Source organism: Oncorhynchus gorbuscha, linkage group LG23, assembly GCF_021184085.1.
Source record: "Oncorhynchus gorbuscha isolate QuinsamMale2020 ecotype Even-year linkage group LG23, OgorEven_v1.0, whole genome shotgun sequence".
NCBI lineage: Eukaryota > Metazoa > Chordata > Actinopteri > Salmoniformes > Salmonidae > Oncorhynchus > Oncorhynchus gorbuscha.
Window position 1 is genome coordinate 28231927 of NC_060195.1, and position 27268 is coordinate 28259194.

Here is a 27268-nt window from a genome sequence, read left to right on the forward strand (position 1 = left end):
AAGCCAGAGAGCATGCCGACACAACCAAAGAGGATGAGGAGAGAGAGACTCTGACTGAGACACCCTGCAGCTCTGTGGGGTCAGAGAGGAGGGCAGAAGGTGAATATAAAATGGTCAACATGACCGATCATTGGTTCAGAGAAGAATAAAGTTGTCCTTAGTCCGTTTTTCATTCTATGCCCCCAATGGTTCAGGTAAGGATGCTGGGGGGAATAAACTGATCTTAGATCTGTGACAAACTCTCTTCTCTCTCAGCTGTTTCCCTCCGCTCCCCCCTCTGTCCTCCTTGCCACAATAACAGAGCCAGACTCCCTACCCAGAATGACCTCAGGTGACCCCTCCAGTTGAGGCAGGGTCAAAAGTCAGCCTGATGGTTGGTTGGCACTGATGACATCAGCTTGGTAAACTGGCACGCGACACTGCAGGATCCTAAACCCGAACATAGAAAAGCAGCTTTTCCTCCAGACTTTTCTTTAATGTCTGGAAACTTCTCTCTCTCTCTTTCATTCCACCCTTTTTCTACCTATGTTCTACATGCCAATATGTCTTTCTGAACGGCCAAAAAGTCACACACACATTTACAGTAAAAGGTGCCGTGCGTGTGTCAGGGTTGAGCTCATTTGCTTTGGTTGACTCTGTCTAGCTATGAGATCCTGGAAAGCTGTTTGGGACAAATCCAGCGGTGCACTTTTTTCTCTTTGGTAGGTACTATATGGGAACCAGAAACATTATGTTTAGAATCCTGCAGTACACATGCCAGGCACAATAATGTGACGATGGGCAGAACTAAATCAATTAAAGAATGTACGAGTAACGTTGCAACAACGACGACGATACTGATATCAATCAGAGGAAAAAGCAAAAAGCGGCCACATGGCTCCGAGGGGGGGGGTGTGGGGGAGGGGGGATAACCTTACCTGTGTTCCAGCCTGGCTCACCTTTTGCAGCTAAAGAATGGTTTGACAACAGAATACAGGGTAATCTAGCAACGTGTGCAAAGCAAAGAGCAGGTCAGCTCAACTCTCAATCAGAACAGCTCTTGAACAGCAGTCTAAAAAAGATGAGCTCTTCAGCCAGATGCTTTAAGGAAAAGACTTATTCAAGTGGGGACTTAGGTCAGTAGGGACTTAGGTCAGTAGGGACTTAGGTCAGTAGGGACTTAGGTCAGTAGGGACTTAATTCAGTGAGGAGTGAGGAGTCATTCTATCCAGGCGTGGATGTAACCCTAGTCATCCTACTGCATCAGTGGGGACTGAAAGTGTGAAGTGGTGCTGGAGTGGCTTTTCAAAATACTGAGAAATGGTAAAACTGTGGGAGACGTTAGGACCGTTAGGTGGCAATAGATACTTGTTTCCCTGGTGACATATATACGTATATACTAGTACATTTACATTTACATTTAAGTCATTTAGCAGACGCTCTTATCCAGAGCGACTTACAAATTGGTGCATTCACCTTATGACATCCAGTGGGACAGTCACTTAACAATAGTGCATCTAAAACTTAGGGGGGTGGGGTGAGAGGGATTACTTAACCTATCCTAGGTATTCCTTAAAGAGGTGGGGTTTCAGGTGTCTCCGGAAGGTGGTGATTGAGCTGTCCTGGCGTCGTGAGGGAGTTTGTTCCACCATTGGGGGGCCAGGGCAGCGAACAGTTTTGACTGGGCTGAGCAGGAGCTGTACTTCCTCAGTGGTAGGGAGGCGAGCAGGCCAGAGGTGGATGAACGCAGTGCCCTTGTTTGGGTGTAGGGCCTGATCAGAGCCTGGAGGTACTGAGGTGCCGTTCCCCTCACAGCTCCGTAGGCAAGCACCATGGTCTTGTAGCGGATGCGAGCTTCAACTGGAAGCCAGTGGAGAGAACGGAGGAGCGGGGTGACGTGAGAGAACTTGGGAAGGTTGAACACCAGACGGGCTGCGATGAGTTGAAGGGTTTAATGGCACAGGCAGGGAGCCCAGCCAACAGCGAGTTGCAGTAATCCAGACGGGAGATGACACCTGGATTAGGACCTGCGCCGCTTCCTGTGTGAGGCAGGGTCGTACTCTGCCTGTGAACCTGGAACGGGCCAGGATGTTACTGAGAACTGATCACTGTTCGTTCATGAACCTAGGGGCAGTCACCCCGCAGCTCCGTCTTGCCGAGGTTCAGTTGAGGTGGTGATCCGTCATCCACACTGACAGGCAGTGGAGGGGGGAAAGGAGAAGATTAATTGTGTGTCGTCTGCAGCAATGATAAGAGAGACCATGTGAGGTTATGACAGAGCCAGGGTGTTGGACTTCAGGTTCTTGGACTTGAAGGGGTTTAATGGCAGGAGGGAGCCCAGCCAACAGAGGCGTAGATCATGAACCTACAGGAACGGGCCACCGCCTTGATGTTAGTTGAGAACAGGGTGTTGTCAGTCCTTCCCTCTGGGAGGAAGAGCAGCTCCGTCTTGCCGAGGTTCAGCTTGAGGTGGTGATCCGTCATCACACTGATATAGACATGTTAATTGTGTGTCGTCTGCATAGCAATGATAAGAGAGACCATGTGAGGTTATGACAGAGCCAAGTGACTTGGTGTATAGCGAGAATAGGAGAGGGCCAAGAACAGAGCCCTGGGGACACCAGTGGTGAGAGCGTGGTGAGGAGACAGATTCTCGCCACGCCACCTGGTAGGAGCGACCTGTCAGGTAGGACGCAATCAAGCGTGGGCCGCGCCGGAGATGCCCAACTCGGAGAGGGTGGAGAGGAGGATCTGTTAGCAGCAGTGCGGAGCGCCTCCGTGATACAGAGGAGAGCAGTAGTTGAATGACTAGTCTTGAAACCTGACTGATTTGGATCAAGAAGGTCATTCAGAGAGAGATAGCGGGAGAGCTGGCCAAGGACGGCACGTTCAAGGGAGAGAAAAGACAGAAGGGATACTGGTCTGTAATTGTTGACATCGGAGGGAGTCAGAAGGGGTGCAACTCTCGCTCTCTTGAAGACGGAAGGGACGTAGCCAACGGTCAGGGATGATGAGCGAGTGAGGTAAGGGAGAAGGTCTCCGGAAATGGTCTGGAGAAAGAGGGAGGGGATAGGGTCAAGCGGGCAGGTTGTTGGGCGGCCGGCCGTCACAAGACGCGAGATTTCATCTGGAGAGAGAGGGGAGAAAGAGGTCAGAGCTGTCGTTTGACTTAGCAAACGAGGATCGGATGTCGTCGACCTTCTTTTCAAAATGGTTGACGAAGTCATCTGCAGAGAGGGAGGAGGGGGGAGGGGCGGAGGATTCAGGAGGGAGGAGAAGGTGGCAAAGAGCTTCCTAGGGTTAGAGGCAGATGCTTGGAATTTAGCGTGGTAGAAAGTGGCTTTAGCAGCAGAGACAGAGGAGGAAAATGTAGAGAGGAGGGAGTGAAAGGATGCCAGGTCCGCAGGGAGGCGAGTTTTCCTCCAGTCAGCCCTGTTCTGTGAGCTCGCAATGAGTCATCGAGCCACGGAGCGGGGAGGGGAGGAAGTGGAGGATAGGGGACATAGATCAAGGGATGCAGAGAGGGAGGAGAGGAGGGTTGAGGAGGCAGAATCAGGAGATAGGTGGGAGAAGGTTTGAGCGGAGGGAAGAGATGATAGGATAAGAGGAGAGAGTAGCTTGGGACGGCGCGATACCATCCGAGTAGGGGCAGTGTGGGAGGTGTTGGATGAGAGCAACAAGGCAGTGGTCGGAGACTTGGAGGGGAGTTGCAGTGAGGTTAGTGGAAGAACAGCATCTAGTAAAGATGAGGTCGAGCGTATTGCCTGCCTTGTGAGTAGGGGGGGAAGGTGAGAGGGTGAGGTCAAAAGAGGAGAGGAGTGGAAAGAAGGAGGCAGAGAGGAAAGAGTCAAAGGTAGACGTGGGGAGGTTAAAGTCGCCCAGAACTGTGAGAGGTGAGCCGTCCTCAGGAAAGGAGCTTATCAAGGCATCAAGCTCATTGATGAACTCTCCGAGGGAACCTGGAGGGCGATAAATGATAAGGATGTTAAGCTTGAAAGGGCTAGTAACTGTGACAGCATGTAATATATAGTTAGTAGATGTGTTAGTATACCACTAGTTCCTTTGGGGAATTCTTACCGCGGTACACATTACGTAGCCCACGCCGAAGTCGAAGCGACACTGTTCGTTCATGGAGTAGTGCAGACCAGGAAGTCTGGGCAGGGATGGCCAGTTATGTTCATAGGGGTCGTCACGGAGACAGTCATAGGATCTGGGGGAGGAGTCAAAAGATATATGAGCTAGCAGTGGTTTCTTATTCAGTGAATAAAGGAGAGTGGTAGTTTTAACATATTTTGTATTGTATTGTTGGGAACAGCAACATTTCAGTTCAGCACCCCTCCTCAGGCTGCATGAGTTTTCCTATTGGAGAACTGTATGCTGAACACTGGCAGACCTAACAGAGTGGAGTTCCTATAGTTTGTTTGTGGTCTGGAGTCATTCAGATCTAGTGTGTAAGTGTGTAAGTGTGTGTATACAGTAGGTGTGTGATAGACTCACTGTAGGTAACGTCCCAGCTCCTGCTGGCTACAGCGGGACCAGTGGAAGCGGTGGAAGGCAGCTTGGACCAATGGGGCCATGATGCTCCCCATGTGCACCTCGTCTCCACAGCGGTTCCCCTGGCCGTCGTGCTCCATACCCAGCCTGGTTGAGAGAGAGAGGCAGGGAGGGAGGGAGGGAGGGGGGAGCAGAGGAACAGGCGTATGGGTCTACTTAAATTGTGGGAATATGTCGATACAGTGTGTGTGTGTTTGAGTGTGTGTGTTTGAGTGTGTGTGTATGTGTGTATGTGTGAGCACGTATATTTGAGTGTGTGTGTGTGTGTGTGTGTTTTAGTGTGTGTGTGTGTGTGTGTGTGTGTGTGTGTGTGTGTGTGTGTGTGTGTGTGTGTGTGTGTGTGTGTGTGTGTGTGTGTGTGTGTGTGTGTGTGTGTGTGTGTGTGTGTGTGTCTGTGATTAAGTGTGTGTGTTTGAGTGTGTGTGCTTAATGAGTGTGTGTGTTTGAGTGTGTGTGTATGTGTGTGTGTTTGAGTGTGTGTGTACTCACACATGTCCCGTCTCGTGTGCTACCACAAAGGCAGAAGAGAAGCCATCCTCATGGTTCAGAGTACAGCTCCTCACTGGGTGACACATCCCTGTTACTGGAGCATAACCTGAAGAAAGGAGACAGGAGGGAGAGAAGAGGAAGGAAGAGAGCAGTGAGAGGGAGGGATGGAGGGAGAGAGGAAGGAAGGAAGAGGAAGGAAGAGAGTAGGGAGGGAGGAGAGGCAGGAAGAGAAGAGGAGGAGGGAGAGAGGAAGGAAGAGAGGAGGGAGGGAGGGAGGAGACGCAGGAAGAGAGGAGGAGGAGGGAGAGAGGAAGGAAGAGGAGGGAGGGAGGGAGGAGAGGCAGGAAGAGAGGAGGAGGAGGGAGAGAGGAAGGAAGAGAGGAGGGAGGGAGGAGAGGAAGGAAGAGATGAGGAGGAGGGAGAGGGGAAGGAAGAGGAGGGAGGGAGGAGAGGCAGGAAGAGAGGAGGAGGGAGAGAGGAAGGAAGAGAGGAGGGAGGGAGGAGAGGCAGGGAAGTTGTAATAGAAAGAAAGAAGGGTGGTCAGGGATCAGTAAGAATAAAGGGAGCCAGAAAGAGTGTTGTGTTTGAATACCCATACTAACATCAAATCAAAATCAAATCAAATGTATTTATATAGCCCTTCGTACATCAGCTGATATCTCAAAGTGCTGTACAGAAACCCAGCCTAAAACCCCAAACAGCAAACAATGCAGGTGTAAAAGCACGGTGGCTAGGAAAAACTCCCTAGAAAGGCCAAAACCTAGGAAGAAACCTAGAGAGGAACCGGGCTATGTGGGGTGGCCAGTCCTCTTCTGGCTGTGCCGGGTAGAGATTATAACAGAACATGACCAAGATGTTCAAATGTTCATAAATGACCAGCATGGTCAAATAATAATAAGGCAGAACAGTTGAAACTGGAGCAGCAGCACAGTCAGGTGGATTGGGGACAGCAAGGAGCCATCATGTCAGGTAGTCCTGGGGCACGGTCCTAGGGCTCAGGTCCTCCGAGAGAGAGAAAGAAAGAGAGAATTAGAGAGAGCATATGTGGGGTGGCCAGTCCTCTTCTGGCTGTGCCGGGTGGAGATTATAACAGAACGTGGCCAAGATGTTCAAATGTTCATAAATGACCAGCATGGTTGAATAATAGTAAGGCAGAACAGTTGAAACTGGAGCAGGAGCATGGCCAGGTGGACTGGGGACAGCAAGGAGTCCTCATGTCAGGTAGTCCTGGGACATGGTCCTAGGGCCCAGGCCAGTTGAAACTGGAGCAGCAGCATGGCCAGGTGGACTGGGGACAGCAAGGAGTCATCATGTCAGGTAGTCCTGGGGCATGGTCCTAGGGCTCAGGTCCTCCGAGAGAGAGAAAGAAAGAGAGAAGGAGAGAATTAGAGAACGCACACTTAGATTTACACAGGACACCGAATAGGACAGGAGAAGTACTCCAGATAAACAAACTGACCCTAGCCCCCGACACATAAACTACTGCAGCATAAATACTGGAGGCTGAGACAGGAGGGGTCAGGAGACACTGTGGCCCCATCCGAGGACATCCCCGGACAGGGCCAAACAGGAAGGATATAACCCCACCCACTTTGCCAAAGCACAGCCCCCACACCACTAGAGGGAAATCTTCAACCACCAACTTACCATCCTGAGACAAGGCCGAGTATAGCCCACAAAGATCTCCGACACTGTACAACCCAAGGGGGGGGGGAGGAAACCCAGACAGGCTGACCACAACAGTGAATCAACCCACCCAGGTGACGCACCCCCCCAGGGACTGCACGAGAGAGCCCCAGCAAGCCAGTGACTCAGCCCCCGTAACAGGGTTAGAGGCAGAGAATCCCAGTGGAAAAAGGGGAACCGGCCAGGCAGAGACAGCAAGGGCTGAGACAGCAACATACTGTATACTACATACTTAATTAGTATATAACACATACTATATGCTATTAATTCATTTTATTATACCGTAATTTTAGTATATCCTTTCGGTTGAGGGTACTAGCTCTTCGCCTGTCTACCGGGAGTTGATGCTGTTGCTATGCAACCTCTTGCTAGCTTGTTAGCATAACAAATTACTAGACTTTGGGTGTGTTTGTAAATTCAATCTGGAGTGCCAGAGTGTGCTCAGGGCGTTCGTGTATTCAGGGCGTTGTCAGATTGTCATTTATAAATTGAGAGTGTACACAGGACACTGTGGCCGAGGAGTAGGGTTGATCCGAGTGTTCAGACTTCACCACTCCAGTCATTGGCTTCTTCCAGACACAAATGAGAGAAGACCTACCTCTGACTAGTTAGCTGGTTAGGCAGTTTTCATGTTAATCAGAGCGTTGGTGACTATGTTGGCAACAATTTAATTACCTTCTAGTGCCAACGTTTACTGGCACCGGCCACATTCAATGTGTCACGCCTTGGTCATTGTATCTTGTGTTTTTGTTATATGTTTGGGTAGGCCAGGGTGTGACATGGGTTTATATGTTGTATTTCGTATTGGGGTTTGTATTAATTGGGAGTGTGTATTATTAGGGGTGTGTCTAGTTAGGCTTGGCTGCCTGAGGCGATTCCTAATTGGAGTCAGCTGATTCTCGTTGTCTCGGATTGGGAACCGTATTTAGGTAACCTGAGTGCGCGTTGTATTTCGTGGGTGATTGTACCTGTCTCTGTGTTAGTCACCAGATAGGCTGTAATTAGTTTCACTCGTTTGTTGTTTTCTTCTTCAGTTATTTCATGTACCGCATTATCTTCATTAAAAGTCATGAGTAACCTACACGCTGCATTTCGGTCTGACTCTCTTCAAACAACAGACGAACTTCGTTACACAATGGGTGTTGAGTGTTCGCAAATTCATCAGTTATTCTGAGCTCAGGCTCTGTTAGTCAGGCGAGAGCGCTTTGAAATCGGAGTAGATTTAGAATTTACAAACGGACCCGAAGAACGACTACACCATTTTGCTAAACCCTGAATGACGTGAATAATCAAGTCAATTCACATTGGATAGGTAGTTAGATAGCATAAAGTAAATATACTGGCAAGTTCGATGTTACCAACTGATGTTACAATAGGTGGCAAAAAAGAGAGCGGTACATACTGCTGTAATGATATGCTATGCGGTTCGTAAGGACAGTGTAGTTAACAAATTGTCAGCCAACATAACTTTTTTGAAAAGTCATTACTTTATTACATGACTCAAAATGTTCTTAACATTTGTCATGATTAGTTAAAGCAACACATTGTTATATCTGATCTCGTCGGACTTTGGCAGTATATTTTCCGCCATTTTCTTCAAATCTGAGAAAGTTGTGAAGCCACGCCCACTTTCTGAAGAATTGCATTACGTAAATAGTGTCCATTCCTTGTATACTTGGTATTTTGGCGAATGTAGTACAACATCCGCAAACTTTTGGCATACTAACCCTATCCATACTTTGACTAATAAGCATACTACACTACTCAGTTTACGTCACAAATAGTATGGTTAGTGCGGATAGTGTGTAGCATTGTGAATTACAATACATTCAACTTTGACCTACTCACACCAAACAGGAACCTCTCAGAAGCTAGAGCTCAGTGACCTGACTGTGTCTCTTGTACAGCTCACAGAGAATGCCCTGTCACTGTCTCTCAGGGATTTGTTCTCTCTAGTGGCTAGCAGGTCTGTGGCTGTAGACTCTCTCTGTTTTCGCTAGCAGGTCTGTGGCTGTAGTCTCTCTCTGTTTTACCTAGAAGGTCTGTGGCTATAGTCTCTGTTTTACCTAGAAGGTCTGTGGCTATAGTCTCTCTCTGTTCTCACTAGCAGGTCTGTGGCAGTAGTCTTGGTTCTGTTCTCACTAGCAGGTCTGTGGCTGTAGTCTCTGTTCTGTTCTCACTAGCAGGTCTGTGACTGTAGTGTCTGTTCTGTTCTCACTAGCAGGTCTGTGACTGTAGTGTCTGTTCTGTTCCCACTAGCAGGTCTGTGGCTGTAGTCTCTGTTCTGTTCTCACTAGCAGGTCTGTGACTAGTCTCTGTTCTGTTCTCACTAGCAGGTCTGTGACTGGAGTCTCTGTTCTGTTCTGACTAGCAGGTCTGTGACTGGAGTCTCTGTTCTGCTCTGTTCTGTTCTCACTAGCAGGTCTGTGGCTGTAGTCTCTGTTCTGTTCTCACTAGCAGGTCTGTGACTGTAGTCTCTGTTCTGTTCTCACTAGCAGGTCTGTGACTGTAGTCTCTGTTCTGTTCTCACTAGCAGGTCTGTGACTGTAGTCTCTCCGCTCTGTTCCCACTAGCAGGTCTGTGACTGTAGTCTCTGTTCTGTTCTCACTAGCAGGTCTGTGACTGTAGTCTCTCTGCTCTGTTCTCACTAGCAGGTCTGTGACTGTAGTCTCTCTGCTCTGTTCTCACTAGCAGGTATGTGACTGTAGTCTCTGTTCTGTTCTCACTAGCAGGCCTGTGACTGTAGTCTATGCTCTGTTCTCACTAGCAGGTCTGTGACTGTAGTCTCTCTGCTCTGTTCTCACTAGCAGGTATGTGACTGTAGTCTCTGTTCTGTTCTCACTAGCAGGCCTGTGACTGTAGTCTCTCTGCTCTGTTCTCACTAGCAGGTCTGTGACTGTAGTCTCTCTGCTCTGTTCTCACTAGCAGGTCTGTGACTGTAGTCTCTCTGCTCTGTTCTCACTAGCAGGTCTGTGACTGTAGTCTCTCTGCTCTGTTCTCACTAGCAGGTATGTGACTGTAGTCTCTGTTCTGTTCTCACTAGCAGGTCTGTGACTGTAGTCTCTCTGCTCTGTTCTCACTAGCAGGTCTGTGACTGTAGTCTCTGTTCTGTTCTCACTAGCAGGCCTGTGACTGTAGTCTCTGTTCTGTTCTCACTAGCAGGTCTGTGACTGTAGTCTCTCTGCTCTGTTCTCACTAGCAGGTCTGTGACTGTAGTCTCTCTGCTCTGTTCTCACTAGCAGGTCTGTGACTGTAGTCTCTGTTCTGTTCTCACTAGCAGGTCTGTGACTGTAGTCTCTGTTCTGTTCCCACTAGCAGGTCTGTGACTGTAGTCTCTCTGCTCTGTTCTCACTAGCAGGTCTGTGACTGTAGTCTCTCTGCTCTGTTCTCACTAGCAGGTATGTGACTGTAGTCTCTGTTCTGTTCTCACTAGCAGGTCTGTGACTGTAGTCTCTGTTCTGTTCTCACTAGCAGGCCTGTGACTGTAGTCTATGCTCTGTTCTCACTAGCAGGTCTGTGACTGTAGTCTCTGTTCTGTTCTCACTAGCAGGTCTGTGACTGTAGTCTCTGTTCTGTTCTCACGAGCAGGTCTGTGGCTGTAGTGTCTGTTCTGTTCTCACTAGCAGGTCTGTGACTGTAGTGTCTGTTCTGTTCTCACTAGCAGGTCTGTGACTGTAGTGTCTGTTCTGTTCTCACTAGCAGGTCTGTGACTGTAGTGTCTGTTCTGTTCTCACTAGCAGGTCTGTGACTGTAGTGTCTGTTCTGTTCTCACTAGCAGGTCTGTGACTGTAGTGTCTGTTCTGTTCTCACTAGCAGGTCTGGGACTGGAGTCTCTCTGCTCTGTTCTCACTAGAAGGTCTGTGACTGTAGTCTCTCTGCTCTGTTCTCACTAGCAGGTCTGTGACTGTAGTGTCTGTTCTGTTTTCACTAGCAGGTCTGTGGCTGTAGTGTCTGTTCTGTTCTCACTAGCAGGTCTGTGGCTGTAGTGTCTGTTCTGTTCTCACTAGCAGGTCTGTGGCTGTAGTGTCTGTTCTGTTCTCACTAGCAGGTCTGTGGCTGTAGTGTCTGTTCTGTTCTCACTAGCAGGTCTGTGGCTGTAGTGTCTGTTCTGTTCTCACTAGCAGGTCTGTGGCTGTAGTGTCTGTTCTGTTTTCACTAGCAGGTCTGTGGCTGTAGTGTCTGTTCTGTTCTCACTAGCAGGTCTGTGGCTGTAGGGTATTGATTTTCTCTCCAGCCCAAAGCTGAAGCCAAGGGCAGCTTTAGAGCTAGCTAACTCCCCTGAGACATGCTGCTAGCCTGCTCTCACTCTGTCTGTACTAAACACCACTAAACCAAAAACAACAACACAACAGAGTGGTGTGTGTGTGTGTGTGTGTGTGTGTGTGTGTGTGTGTGTGTGTGTGTGTGTGTGTGTGTGTGTGTGTGTGTGTGTGTGTGTGTGTGTGTGTGTGTGTGTGTGTGTGTGTGTGTGTGTGTGTTTATTACCCTGCATGCCAGTAGGCCCAAACTCCTGTCGTGTGAGGAAGATAGCGTGGTCGTGGTACTCTGCATCTCCTGTCTCCTGTTTCTGCTGCAGGAAGGCCCAGCGACACACATTCTCCAGACTCTGAGACGGGTTCCCCAACTCTATCAGACTCATAGACTAGAGAGAGAGGGAGAGTAGAGAGGGAGAGTAGAGAGAGCAATAAAGAGCGAGAGAGAGGGGGGAGATGGGGAGAGAGAGCGAGATGGGGAGAGAGAAAGAGGGGGACAGAGAAAGAGGGGGAGAGAGAAAGAGAGAGGGGGAGACAGGAGAGAGAGAGAGAAAGAGGGGTGAGAGAGAAAGAGGGGAGAGAGAAAGAGGGGGAGAGAGAAAGAGGGGGAGAGAGAAAGAGGGGGAGAGAGAAAATGAGAGGGGGAGACAGGGGAGAGAGAAAGGGGGAGAGAGAAAGAGAGAGGGGGAGACAGGGGAGAGAGAAAGAGGGGGAGGGAGAAAGAGGGGGAGAGAGAAAGAGAGAGGGGGAGACAGGGGAGGGAGAAAGAGGGGGAGAGAGAAAGAGGGTGAGAGAGAAAGAGAGAGGGGGAGACAGGGGAGAGAGAAAGAGGGGAGAGAGAAAGAGAGAGGGGGAGACAGGGAGAGAGATAGAGGGGGAGAGAGAAAGAGGGAGGGGGAGACAGGGGAGGGAGAAAGAGGGGGGAGAGAGAAAGAGGGGGAGAGAGAAAGAAAGAGAGGGGGGAGACAGGGGAGAGAGAAAGAGGGGAGAGAGAAAGAGAGAGGGGGAGACAGGGGAGAGAGAAAGAGGGGGAGAGAAAGAGAGAGGGGGAGACAGGGGAGAGAGAAAGAGGGGGAGAGAGAAAGAGAGAGGGGGCGACAGGGGAGAGAGAAAGATGGGGAGAGAGAAAGAGAGAGGGGTAGACAGGGGAGAGAGAAAGAGGGGGAGAGAGAAAGAGAGAGGGGGAGACAGGGGAGAGAGCGAGACGGGGAGAGAGAGAGGGAAAAGGAAAAAACATTGTTGCAGATGTTCAGACAGACATTCATGTGTCTCTTCAATCAGGCTCGCTCAGTGACAAGAACTTCTCATGCATCCTATTATTCCTGCTATGACCAGTCGGTGGCAGTGCCGCAGTGGCAGTCAGCCACGGTGGTCCTGGGGCCAAGCTAAGCTAATATACCTTGGGAGTTATGGGGGTGCATATATACTTGCCTAAAACCACAAACATTTAAATACATATTCTACTACTGCACATACACCGAGTCCCCTTTCTAACAGAAATGTTTTGACTTTGTGAAATCCAAACAAAAACATGTACACAATGGTTACATTTTCCCAGAATAATACATACACCCACATATAGACCCTTCACACTCTCTCTCCTTCACCTCTCCTAATCTTTCTTACTGTGTCAGCCACTCCTTTGTGTTCTATCTCTCCTTCTATTTTCAACATACACACGGTTCAGTTCAGCCTCTCTGTGCTGCAGTGAAGACACAGTATGACCGCTTCTTTGCTCACATGATGGAGTATGAAGTGTACTCGGTACACTAACATATCTATGTGAGTGTGTGTTTCTTTGTGTGTTTGTGTGTGTGTTCAGGGTCATTTGGCCAATCTGCAGGCTGCCTGTGTGCACTGCTCCGTTGCCACAGTAATTGGGGATGATGGACAGCCGGAGATCTGGCCTGAGCTGCATGAGGATAGGGGCGGGGCCATGAGAGACGGACTATGAGTGCGTCTGTTTGTGTGTGAGTGTGTGTGTGTGTGCATGCCAGTGTGTGTTTGTGTGCTTGTGAGTGTGTATATATATATATAGAGGAATATAGATGATGTGAGTAGAGGAATGTCATAAGGTGAATGCACCAATTTGTAAGTCGCTCTGGATAAGAGCGTCTGCTAAATGACTTAAATGTAAATGTAAATATAGATGATGTGATGTAGAGGAATATAGATGATGTGATGTAGAGGAATATAGATGATGTGATATAAAGGAATGAAGATGATGTGATGTAGAGGAATATAGATGATGTGATGTAGAGGAATATAGATGATGTGATGTAGAGGAATATAGATGATGTGATGTAGAGGATTATAGATGATGTGATGTAGAGGAATATAGATGATGTGATGTAGAGGAATATAGATGATGTGATGTAGAGGAATATAGATGATGTGATGTAGAGGAATATAGATGATGTGATGTAGAGGAATATAGATGATGTGATGTAGAGGAATATAGATGATGTGATGTAGAGGAATATAGATGATGTGATGTAGAGTAATATAGAAGATGTGATGTAGAGGAGTATAGATGATGTGATGTAGAGGAATATAGATGATGTGATGTAGAGGAATATAGATGATGTGATTTAAAGGAATATAGATGATGTGATGTAGAGGAATATAGATGATGTGATGTAGAGGAATATAGATGATGTGATTTAAAGGAATGAAGATGATGTGATGTAGAGGAATATAGATGATGTGATGTAGAGGAATATAGATGATGTGATGTAGAGGAATATAGATGATGTGATGTAGAGGAATATAGATGATGTGATGTAGAGGAATATAGATGATGTGATGTAGAGGAATATAGATGATGTGATATAAAGGAATGAAGATGATGTGATGTAGAGGAATATAGATGATCCATTCCGTTGTCCTGGGTGAAAGGCAGAACACAGGGTCTGCTTCGCGAAAGTCATATTCTTGGTCGTACTGATGGTGAGTTGACGCTGCTCTTATGTTCAGTAGTTCTTCTCGACTGTATGTAATGAAACCTAAGATGACCTGGGGTACCAATGTAAGAAATAACATGTAAAAAAACAAAAAACTGCATAGTTTCCTAGGAACGCGAAGTGAGGCGGCCATCTCTGTCGGCGCCGATGTAAACTGTTAGTGCAATTATTAGAAAATGGAAGAAGTTCAAGATGACGGTCAATCACCCTCGGTCTGGGGCTCCATACAAGATCTCACCTAGTGGGACATCAATGATCATGAGGAAGGTGAGGGATCAGCCCAGAAATACACGGCAGGACCTGGTTAATGACCTGAAGAGAGCTGGGACCACAGTCTCAAAGAAAACCATTAGTAACACACTACGCCGTCATGGATTAAAATCCTGCAGCGCACGCAAGGTCACCCTGCTCAAGCCAGCGCATGTCCAGGCCCGTCTGAAGTTTGCCAATGACCATCTGGATGATCCAGAGGAGGAATGGGAGAAGGTCATGTGGTCTGATGAGACAAAAATTTCGCTTTTTGGTCAAAACTCCACTTGCCGTGTTTGGAGGAAGAAGAAGGATGAGAACACCATCCCAACCGTGGAGCATGGAGGTGTTTTGGGGATGTTTTTCTGCAAAGGGGACAGGACGACTGCACCGTATTGAGGGGAGGATGGATGGGGCCATGTATCGCGAGATCTTGGCCAACAATCTCCTTCCCTCAGTGAGAGCATTGAAGATGGGTCATGGCTGGGTCTTCCAGCATGACAACGACCCGAAACACACAGCCAGGGAACTATAAGGAGTGGCTCCGTAAGACGCATCTCAAGGTCCTGGAGTGGCCTAGCCAGTCTCTAGACCTGAACCCAATAGAAAATCTTTGGAGGGAGCTGAAAGTCCGTATTGCCCAGCGACAGCCCCGAAACCTGAAGGATCTGGAGAAGGTCTGTATGGAGGAGTGGGCCAAAATCCCTGCTGCACTGTGTGCAAACCTGGTCAAGAACTACAGGAAACATATGATCTCTGTAATTGAAAACAAAAGTTTCTGTACCAAATATTAAGTTCTGCTTTTCTGATGTATCAAATACTTATGTCATGCAATAAAATGCTAATTAATTACTTAAAAATCATACAATGTGATTTTCTGGGTTTTTCTTTTAGATTCAGTCTCTCACAGTTGAAGTGTACCTATGATGAACATTACAGATCTCTACATGCTTTGTAAGTAGGAAAACCTGCAAAATCGGCAGTGTATCAAATACTTGTTCTCCCCACTGTAGATTATGTTATATAGAGGTAAAGGAATATAGATGATGTGACATAAAGGAATATAGATGATGTGATGTAGAGGAATATAGATGATGTTATATAGAGGTAGATAGATGATGTGATTTAAATGAATATAGATGTTGTGATATAGAGGTAATGGAATATAGATGATGTGATTTAGAGGTAAAGGAATATAGATGATGTGGTATGGAGGTAAAGGAATATAGATGATGTGGTATGGAGGTAAAGGGATATAGATGATATAAAGGAATATAGATGTGATTTAAAGGAATATAGATGATGTGATATGGAGGTAAAGGAATATAGATGATGTGAGGTAAAGGGATATAGATATGATTTAAAGGAATATAGATGATGTGATATAGGGGTAAAGCACAGTCGAGGGTAGTAACATTACATTCTATCTAACCTATATCTATAGTAACATCCTGCAGGGTAGTCCTTTCTCAATCACACACACTAACAGATAGATAGGTAGAATCACACTGCAGCATCCACGGGTCTGTCTGCCTGTCAGTCTGCCTTTCTGTCTGCCTGTCTGTCTGCCTGTGTGCCCATCTGTCTGTTTGTATGCCCGTCTGTCTGTCTGCCTGTCTGTCTTTCTGTCTGCCTGTCTGAAGGCTATTATCGATTTTTTAAAATCTTAGTCTGGACTTCCCATGATTCCTTGCTCCAGCCCACCAGAGGAACAGCCGGTTGCATAACGGCAGTTTTTCTGTGTGCTTTGGTGCTGAACTGTGAAGGCGTGTGACTTTGAAAACCCTCCCCTGGGATCCACATGCTTTTAGTTCCACTTTTGCTCAGTCCACTGGAATAACAGGCTGTAGGCCTCTGTGTGTGTTTGTGTGTGTGTGTGTGTGTGTGTGTGTGTGTGTGTGTGTGTGTGTGTGTGTGTGTGTGTGTGTGTGTGTGTGTGTGTGTGTGTGTGTGTGTGTGTGTGTGTGTGTGTGTGTGTGTGTGTGTGTGTGTGTGTGTGTGTGTGTGTGTGTGTGTGTGTGTGTGTGTGTAAAGCTGCAGAAAACACACCAAAAAAGCTAAAATGACTGTAGCCAGTCTTTCAAGGAACAGAGTCAAACCTGAAGGAATCATACATTTTTACTTATGGACAAATGTAGAATTCATATGGTGATATAAAGCAAAAGTGACAACACTCCACACCCTCTCTCTTACCTTCCCATAGCCTAGCATGATGATTCGTACTAGCACCACGTTGATCCTGGCTCCCAGAGAGGGGTCATGGTAAATCTCATTCACCTGCACAGACAAAGACACATAGACATTTAATAACAGAGAGAGAGAGAAAGAAAGAAAGAGAGAGATATAGAGATAGAGACAGAGAGAGACAGAGAAAGAGAGAGAGAGAGTTGAGTTGGGGAGAAAAAGAAAGAGGATGTATTCTTAGAGATTTTCAGGGAGAGGGAATGAGAGGTGCAAGACAGGATGAGGGATGGGAAGATAAAGCTAGAAACAAGGAGGAGGGGAGGTAGAGAAAGAGAGGGAACAGAGGTGTAGTTGTTCTTCCCACTTCTCTTTATCGCCTTGAGAGCAGGAACTGGTTGCTAGGCAACCCCCAAACCAACTCGGGGACAAGGGTGCCCCCTCTGTGTAGTCCCAGACCTAGGGCAGCAACACGACTAGGTCTCATGGTAACGTTCCGAAGAGGGTCCTCTTCACACAGAATCTCCCAACAAATCACCAGGCAGACATGCCAGAACATCCCGATTCGAAACCAAAGATTGCATGGGGAAACCTTTGCAGTGGTCTTAGTGAAGGTAGTTGAGCTCCATCTTGCTAGATACTATTTTGTGTCTGGGGGATGTGTAAACTAGGACAAAAAGTGGATAGGGCGGTGATTTAAGAAAATCAGATGTCCCAACTCCGTTCTTTCCTATATGCCAAACTGATGCTGTCTACTTACAGACAGTCTGTCTGTCTGTCTGTCCTGTGTCTATCTCTTGTCTGTCTGTCTTTCGCTCTGTCTGTCTGTCTGTCTGTCTGTCTGTCTGTCTGTCTGTCTGTCTGTCTGTCTGTCTGTCTGTCTGTCTGTCTGTCTGTCTGTCTGTCTGTCTGTCTGTCTGTCTGTCTGTCTGTCTGTCTGTCTGTCTGTCTGTCTGTCTGTCTGTCTGTCTGTCTGTCTGTCTCTCTGCCTTTCTCTCTTCTTGTCTGTCTCTCTGCCTGACTCTCTTCCTGTCTTTCTCTCTGCCTGTCTGTCTGTCTTTCGCTCTGCCTGTCTGTCTGTCTGTCGCTCTGTCTCTCTCTCGGTCTGTCCTACTTCTCCTTAATGTAGCACAGCATTCCTTCATTATCTTTCACAGCTTTCCAGGAATAACACATCTAGAGGTGATGTGTGGGAGAACAAGGAATCAAATCAAATGAAATGTGACATGCGCTGAATACAACAGCTGTCTACTTTCCAGTGGGATGCTTTTACTTACGAGCCCATTGCCAACAATGCAGAGTTCAAAAGTAAGACAAATATTTGCTAAATAAAAAAGGAAATGTTTACACAATGAAAAATATAACGTGGCGATATACAAGGAGTACCAGTACTGAGTCAATGTGCAGGGGTACGAGGTAGTTGAGGTAATTGAGGTAATACAGTATGTACATGTGGGTTGGGGTAAAAGTGACTAGGCAGTCAGGATATATAATAAACAGAGTAGCAGTAGCATATGTACAGAGGGAAGTGTACAGTATCTACAGTGTGTGTGTGTGTGTGTGTGTGTGTGTGTGTGTGTGTGTGTGTGTGTGTGTGTGTGTGTGTGTGTGTGTGTGTGTGTGTGTGTGTGTGTGTGTGTGTGTGTGTGTGTGTGTGTGTGTTTCTGTGCATTTTTTTACTCTATATATTTTTTTTAATTGAACCTTTATTTAACTAGGCAAGTCAGTAAAGAACAAATTCTTATTTAAAATAATAGCCTACACCTGCCAAACCCGGACTACGCTCTGCCCAATGGAACAGCCGGTTGTGATACAGCCTGTAATCAAACCAGGGTCTGTAGCGACGCCTCTAGCACTGAGATGCAGTGTCTTAGACCGCTGCACCACTCTGGAGTATGTGTGTGGAATCAATATGAATGAGTGCGTGTGTTTTTGTGCATGTGAATATTGTGTGTGTGTGTGTGTTGGAGTGTCAGAGTAGCATGTGTGAGTGTGTGAGTAGAGTCCAGTGAGAGTGTGGGTAGAGTCCAGTGAGAGTGTGGGTAGAGTCCAGTGAGTGTGTGGGTAGAGTCCAGTGAGAGTGTGGGTAGAGTCCAGTGAGAGTGTGAGTAGAGTCCAGTGAGAGTGTGGGTAGAGTCCAGTGAGTGTGTGGGTAGAGTCCAGTGAGAGTGTGGGTAGAGTCCAGTGAGAGTGTGGGTAGAGTCCAGTGAGAGTGTGGGTAGAGTCCAGTGAGAGTGTGGGTAGAGTCCAGTGAGAGTGTGGGTAGAGTCCAGTGAGAGTGTGGGTAGAGTCCAGTGAGAGTGTGGGTAGAGTCCAGTGAGAGTGTGGGTAGAGTCCAGTGAGTGTGTGGGTAGAGTCCAGTGAGTGTGTGGGTAGAGTCCAGTGAGTGTGTGGGTAGAGTCCAGTGCAAGAGAGCCAGTGCAAGAGAGTCAGCGCAAAATCAGTCCGGGCAGCCATTTAGTTAACTGTTCAGCAGAATTATAGCTTGGGGGTAGAAGCTGTTCAGGGTCCTGTTCGTCCCAGACTTGGTGCTCCGGTACCACTTGCAGTGCGGAAGCAGAGAGAACAGTCTATGACTTGGGTGTTTGGAGTCTTTGACAATTTTTAGGGCCTTCTTCTGACAACGCCTGGTATAGAGGTATTTGATGGCAGGAAGCTTGGCCCCAATGATGTACTGGGACGTACGCACTACCGTCTGTAGCACCTTGGGATCGGATGCCGAGCAGTTGCCATACCAAGCGGTGAGGCAACCTGTCAAGATACACTCAATGGTTTTTTTGAGGATCTGAGGGCCCATGCCAAATCTTTTCAGTGTCCTGAGGAGGAAGAGTAGCTGTCGTGCCCCCTTCACGACTGTGTTGATGTGTGTGGACCATGATAGGTGTTGTCTACATAAAGAGAGACCTAAGATAGCACTAAATAAAGAGAGACAACACTACTTAAAGAGACAAAAACACTACATAAAGAGGGACCTAAGACAACACCACACAAAGAGAGACAACACTACATAAAGAGAGACAACACTACATAAAGAGAGACACCTCATAAAGAGAGACAATACTAGATAAAGAGAGACAACACTATATAAAGACAAATACCACTACATAAAGAGAGACATAAGACAACACTAAATAAAGAGAGACAACACAACATAAAGAGAGACAACACTATATAAAGAGAGACAACAACATAAAGAGAGACACCACTACATAAAGAGAGACAACACTAAATAAAGAGAGACAACACAACATAAAGAGAGACACCACTACATAAAGAGAGACCTAAGACAAACTTACATAAGAAGAGACAACACTACTGTCACGCCCTGGTCTAAATATTTTGTGTTTTTCTTCATGTATTGGGTCAGGCCAGGGTGTGGCATGGAGTTTTTGTATTGTGGTGTGTTTTGTCTTGGGGTTTTGGTGTGTATGTATTTAGGATTGTAGCTAGTGGGGTTATCTAGCAAAGTCTATGGCTGTCTGGAGTGGTTCTCAATCAGAGGCAGGTGCTTATATCGTTGTCTCTGATTGGGAACCATATTTAGGCAGCCATATTCTTTGAGTTTGTCGTGGGTGATTGTCCTTAGTGTCTTTGTTCCTGTTGCTTTATTTATTTGACAAGTATAGGCTGTTTCGGTTTTCATTACGTTTATTGCTTTGTAGTGTTTTGTGTTTATTTGTATTTACGTTAGTTTTTTCATTAAACATGGATCGCAATCTACACGCTGCATTTTGGTCCGACTCTCCTTCACCACACCTAGAAAACCGTTACAACTACATAAAGAGAGACAGCACTATATAAAGAGAGACCTAAGGTAACACTACATAAAGAGAGACAACACTACATAAAGAGAGACAACACTATATAAAGAGAGACAACACTAAATAAGGAGACAATATATATATAGAGAGACACCACTACATAAAGAGAAACAACACCACATAAAGCAGGACAAAGGTATACTAAGAGTGACCTAAGACAACACTACATAAAGAGAGACCTATGATAGCATTACGTAAAGAGAGAACAAACAACATAAAGAGAGACAACACAATATAAAGAGAAACAACACAACATAAAGAGAGACAACACTACATAAAGAGAGAAAACACTACATAAAGAGAGACCTAAGACAACACCACACAAGGAGACAACACTACATAAAAAGAGACAACACTACATAAAGAGAGACAACACTACATTAAGAGAGAACTAAGACAACACTACATAAAGAGAGACAACAATACATGAAGAGAGAACTACATAAAGAGAGACAACACCACACCACTATATAAAGAGAGACAACACTACATTAAGAGAGACCTAAGACAACAATACATAAAGAGAGACAACAATATATAAAGAGAGACCAAACTACATAAAGAGAGACAACACTACATTAAGAGAGACCGAAGAAAACACTACAAAGAGAGAGATAACGCTACATAAAGAGAGACCTAAGACAACACCACACAAAGAGAGACAACACGACATTCAGAGAGACCTAAGACAATTTTACATAAAGAGAGACAAAACTACATAAAGACAGACAACACTACATAAAGAGAGACCTAAGACAGCACTACAAACTGAGAGACAACACTACTTAAAGAAACACACCACTATATAATGAGAGACAACACTACATAAAGAGAGACCACACTACATAAAGACAGACAACACCACATAAAGAGAGACCTAAGATAACACTACATAAAGTGAGACAAAACTAAATAAAGACAGACACAATTACAGAAAGAGAGACAACACTAAATAAAGAGAGACCTAAGACAGCACTACAAACTGAGAGACAACACTACTTAAAGAGACACAACACTATATAAAGAGAGAAACACTACATAAAGAGAGACACAACATAAAGAGAGACAACACTAATGTCATAAGAGACCAATTTGTAAGTCGCTCTGGATAGACAAACAACACTAATTAAGAGAGACAACACTACATTAAGAGAGACAAGACTACATAAAGGATGTCAGATAAAGAGAATAAGACAACACCACATTTGTAATGAAGAGAGCAACTGGATAAAGAGAAATGACTTAAATGTAAATGTAAATACATTAAGAGAGACAACACTACATTAAGAGACAACACTAGATAAAGAGAGACCTAAGACAACACTACATAAAGAGAGACAACACATAAAGAGAGAACAACACTACATAAAGAGAGACAACACTACATAAAGAGAGACCTAAGACAACACTACACAAAGAGAGACAACACTACATAAAGAGAGACAACACTAGATGAAGAGAGACCTAAGACAACACACAAAGAGAGACAACACTACATAAAGAGAGACAACACTACATAAAGAGAGACAACACTCGATAAAGAGAGACCTAAGACAACACTACATAAAGATAGACAACACTAGATAAAGAGAGACCTAAGACAACACTACAAAAAGAGATACAAAACTACACAAAGAGAGACAACACTACATAAAGAGAGACAACACTAGATGAAGAGAGACCTAAGACAACACCACATAAAGAGACAACACTACATAAAGAGAGACAACACTCGATAAAGAGAGACAACACAACGCTACATAAAGATAGACAACACTAGATAAAGAGAGACCTAAGACAACACTACAAAAAGAGATACAAAACTACACAAAGAGAGACAACACTACATAAAGAGAGACAACACTACATGAAGAGAGACACTAAGACAACACTACATAAAGACAGACAAAATTACATAAAGAGAGACAACACTACACACTACATAAAGAGAGACCTAAGACAACACTACACAAAGAGAGACAACAATACAACACTACATTAAGAGAGACTGAAGAAAACACTACAAAGAGAGAGATAACGCTACATAAAGAGAGACCTAAGACAACACCACACAGAGACATAAAGACAACACTAATTCAGAGAGACCTAATACAATTTTACATAAAGAGAGACAAAACTACATAAAGACAGACAACACTACATAAAGAGAGACCTAAGACAGCACTACAAACTGAGAGACAACACTACTTAAAGAAACACACCACTATATAATGAGAGACAACACTACATAAAGAGAGACCACACTACATAAAGACAGACAACACCACATAAAGAGAGACCTAAGATAACACTACATAAAGTGAGACAAAACTAAATAAAGACAGACACAATTACAGAAAGAGAGACAACACTAAATAAAGAGAGACCTAAGACAGCACTACAAACTGAGAGACAACACTACTTAAAGAGACACAACACTATATAAAGAGAGAAACACTACATAAAGAGAGACCTAAGACAACACAACATAAAGAGAGACAACACTACGTGGATGTCATAAGGTGAATGCACCAATTTGTAAGTCGCTCTGGATAAGAGCGTCTGCTAAATGACTTAAATGTAAATGTAAATGTAAAGAGAGACAACACTACATTAAGAGAGACAACACTACATTAAGAGAGACAAGACTACATAAAGAGAGACAACACTAGATAAAGAGAGACCTAAGACAACACCACATAAAGAGAAGCAACACTACATGAAGAGAGACAACACTCGATAAAGAGAGACCAAAGACAACACTACATAAAGATAGACAACACTACACAAAGAGAGACAACACTACATGAAGAGAGAAAACACTACATAAAGAGAGACCTAAGACAACACTACACAAAGAGAGACAACACTACATAAAGAGAGACAACACTAGATGAAGAGAGACCTAAGACAACACTACACAAAGAGAGACAACACTACATAAAGAGAGACAACACTACATATAGAGAGACAACACTCGATAAAGAGAGACCTAAGACAACACTACATAAAGATAGACAACACTAGATAAAGAGAGACCTAAGACAACACTACAAAAAGAGATACAAAACTACACAAAGAGAGACAACACTACATAAAGAGAGACAACACTAGATGAAGAGAGACCTAAGACAACACCACATAAAGAGAGACAACACTACATAAAGAGAGACAACACTCGATAAAGAGAGACCTAAGACAACACTACATAAAGATAGACAACACTAGATAAAGAGAGACCTAAGACAACACTACAAAAAGAGATACAAAACTACACAAAGAGAGACAACACTACATAAAGAGAGACAACACTACATGAAGAGAGACACTAAGACAACACTACATAAAGACAGACAAAATTACATAAAGAGAGACAACACTAGATAAAGAGAGACAACACTACATAAAGAAAGAACACACTACATAAAGATAGACCTAAGACAACACTACACAAAGAGAGACAACATTACATAAAGAGAGACAACACTACATAAATAGAGACAACACCACATAAAGAGAGACCTAAGACAGCACTACAAACTGAGAGACAACACTACTTAGAGACACACCACTATATAATGAGAGACAACACTACATAAAGAGAGACCACACTACATAAAGACAGACAACACCACATAAAGAGAGACCTAAGAAAACACAACATAAAGAGAGACCAAACTACATAAAGAGAGACAACACTATATTAAGAGAGACCGAAGAAAACACTACATAAAGAGAGACAACACGACATAAAGAGACAACACTACATAATGAGACAAAACACTACATTAAGAGAGACCTAAGACAATTTTACATAAAGAGAGACAACACTAGATAAAGAGAGACCTAAGATAACACAACATAAAGAGAGACAACACTACATAAAGAGAGACCTAAGATAACACTACATAAAGTGAGACAAAACTAAATAAAGACAGACACAATTTCAGAAAGAGAGACAACACTACATAAAGAGAGACCTAAGACAGCACTACAAACTGAGAGACAACACTACTTAAAGAGACACAACACTATATAAAGAGAGACAACACTACATAAAGAGAGACCACACTACATAAAGAGAGACAACACTAGATAAAGAGAGACCTAAGACAACACTACACAAAGAGAGACAACACAACATAAAGAGAGACAACACTACGTAAAGAGAGACAACACTACATTAAGAGAGACAACACTACATTAAGAGAGACAACACTACATAAAGAGAGACAACACTAGATAAAGAGAGACCTAAGACAACACTACACAAAGAGAGACAACACTACATAAAGAGAGACAACAGTACATAAATAGAGACAACACTAGATAAAGAGAGACCTAAGACAACACCACCTAAAGAGAAACAACACTACATGAAGAGAGACAACACTCGATAAAGAGAGACCTAAGACAACAAAAGATAGACAATACTACATAAAGAGAGAATACAAGATAAAGAGAGAAAACAATACATAAAGAGAGTCCTAAGACAACACTATACAAAGAGAGACAACACTACATGAAGAGAGACAACACTACACAAAGAGAGAAAACCCTCCATTAAGAGAGACCTAAGACAACACTACATAAAGAGAGACAACACTACATAAAGAGAGACAACAGTACATAAAGAGAGAGCCCACTACAGGAAGAGAGACCTAAGACAATACTACATAAAGAGAGACAACATTACATAAATAGAGACAACACTAGATAATGAGAGACCTAAGACAACACTACATAAAGAGAGAAAACACTACATAAAGAGAGACTACACTACATAAATAGAGAAATAAGACACACCACATAAAGAGAGACCTAAGACAACACTACATAAGAGAGACAACACTACAGAAATAGAGATATAAGACACACTACATAAAGAGGGACACACTACATAAAGACAGATAACACTACATAAAGAGAGACAACACTACATTAATAAGAGAGACAACACTACATAAAGAGAGACAACACTATATAAAGAAAGACCTAAGACAATACTACATAAAGAGAGACAACACCACAACACTATATAAAGAGAGACAACACTACAACACTACATAAAGAGAGACAACACTACATAAAGAGTGACAAGATAGCACTACATAAAGAGAGACAACACTAAACAAAGAGAGACAGCACTACATAAAGATAGACGCCACTACATAAAGATAGACCTAAGACAACACTACATAAAGTGATACAACATTACATAAAGAGAGACCTAAGACAACACTACATAAAGAGAGCCCTAAGACAACACTACATAGAGACACCACAACACTAAACAAAGAGAGACAGCACTACATAAAAAGAGACAACACGACATAAAGAGAGACAACACTACATAAAATAGACACCACTACATAAAGATAGACCTAAGACAACATTACATAAACCACCTCACTACATAAAGAGAGACACCACAACACTACATAAAGAGAGACCTAAGACAACAACACAGCATTGCAGCAACAGATGACAACAACATGGTAGCAACATGACAACAAAACAGTAGCAACACATGGCAGCACAACATGGTAGAAACACAAGCATGATACAAACCTTGTTGGGCACAGACAACAGCACAAAGGGCAAAAAGATAGAGAAAACAAATACATCACGTGTAGCAACCTCAAGTGTCCATAATTGAGTGTTTGAATGTAGAGATGGAGATTTAACTGTCCAGTTTGAGTGTTTTTTTGCAGCTTGTTCCAGTCGCTAGCTGCAGCAAACTGAAAAGAGGAACGAGGGATGTGAGTGGTTTGGGGACCTTTAACAGAATATGACTGGCAGAATGGGTGTTGTACCGAATGTGGAGGATGTGAGTTGCAGTATGCATCTGTAAGATGAGGTAGAGAGGGAGGGAATCAGCAGTGTTAGTTCAGAGTGTTAGTTCAGAGCATTAGTTCAGAGTGTTAGTTCAGAGTGTTAGTTCAGAGTGTTAGTTCAGAATGTTAGTTCAGAGCATTAGTTCAGAGTGTTAGTTCAGAGTGTTAGTTCAGAATGTTAGTTCAGAGTGTTAGTTCAGAGTGGTAGTTCAGAATGTTAGTTCAGAGTGTTAGTTCAGAGTGTTAGTTCAGAATGTTAGTTCAGAGCATTAGTTCAGAGTGTTAGTTCAGAGTGTTAGTTCAGAGTGTTAGTTCAGAGTGTTAGTTCAGAATGTTAGTTCAGAGTGTTAGTTCAGAGTGTTAGTTCAGAATGTTAGTTCAGAGTGTTAGTTCAGAGTGTTAGTTCAGAGTGTTAGTTCAGAATGTTAGTTCAGAGCATTAGTTCAGAGTGTTAGTTCAGAATGTTAGTTCAGAGTGTTAGTTCAGAATGTTAGTTCAGAGAGTTAGTTCAGAGCATTAGTTCAGAGTGTTAGTTCAGAGTGTTAGTTCAGAGTGTTAGTTCAGAATGTTAGTTCAGAGTGTTAGTTCAGAGTGTTAGTTCAGAATGTTAGTTCAGAGTGTTAGTTCAGAATGTTAGTTCAGAGTGTTAGTTCAGAGTGTTAGTTCAGAATGTTAGTTCAGAGTGTTAGTTCAGAATGTTAGTTCAGAGCGTGAGTTCAGAATGTTAGTTCAGAGTGTTAGTTCAGAATGTTAGTTCGGAGTGTTAGTTCAGAGTGTTAGTTCAGAGTGTTAGTTCAGAATGTTAGTTCAGAGTGTTAGTTCAGAATGTTAGTTCAGAGTGTTAGTTCAGAATGTTAGTTCAGAGCGTGAGTTCAGAATGTTAGTTCAGAGCGTGAGTTCAGAATGTTAGTTCAGAGTGTTAGTTCAGAGTGTTAGTTCAGAGTGTTAGTTCAGAGCGTGAGTTCAGAATGTTAGTTCAGAGTGTTAGTTCAGAGTGTTAGTTCAGAGTGTTAGTTCAGAGCGTGAGTTCAGAATGTTAGTTCAGAGTGTTAGTTCAGAGTGTTAGTTCAGAGTGTTAGTTCAGAGCGTGAGTTCAGAATGTTAGTTCAGAGTGTTAGTTCAGAGTGTTAGTTCAGAGTGTTAGTTCAGAGCGTGAGTTCAGAATGTTAGTTCAGAGTGTTAGTTCAGAGCGTGAGTTCAGAATGTTAGTTCAGAGTGTTAGTTCAGAGTGTTAGTTCAGAGTGTTAGTTCAGAGC

The 27268-nt window shown here is 44.3% G+C and overlaps 1 protein-coding gene across 2 annotated transcripts in view; it reads right to left on the reverse strand.

The window, feature by feature from the left end:
• Positions 1–27268, reverse strand: part of LOC124010832 (A disintegrin and metalloproteinase with thrombospondin motifs 2-like) — a 286969-nt gene that overhangs the window by 25038 nt on the left and 234663 nt on the right. For both annotated transcript variants that reach the window (XM_046323551.1, XM_046323552.1), the window contains 5 exons: positions 16367–16450; positions 11194–11350; positions 5023–5128; positions 4477–4620; positions 4057–4189 (listed from right to left, as the gene is read on the reverse strand). In XM_046323551.1, coding sequence (XP_046179507.1) covers positions 4057–4189; positions 4477–4620; positions 5023–5128; positions 11194–11350; positions 16367–16450 — 624 coding nt within the window. The remainder of the gene's footprint in view (positions 1–4056; positions 4190–4476; positions 4621–5022; positions 5129–11193; positions 11351–16366; positions 16451–27268) is intronic.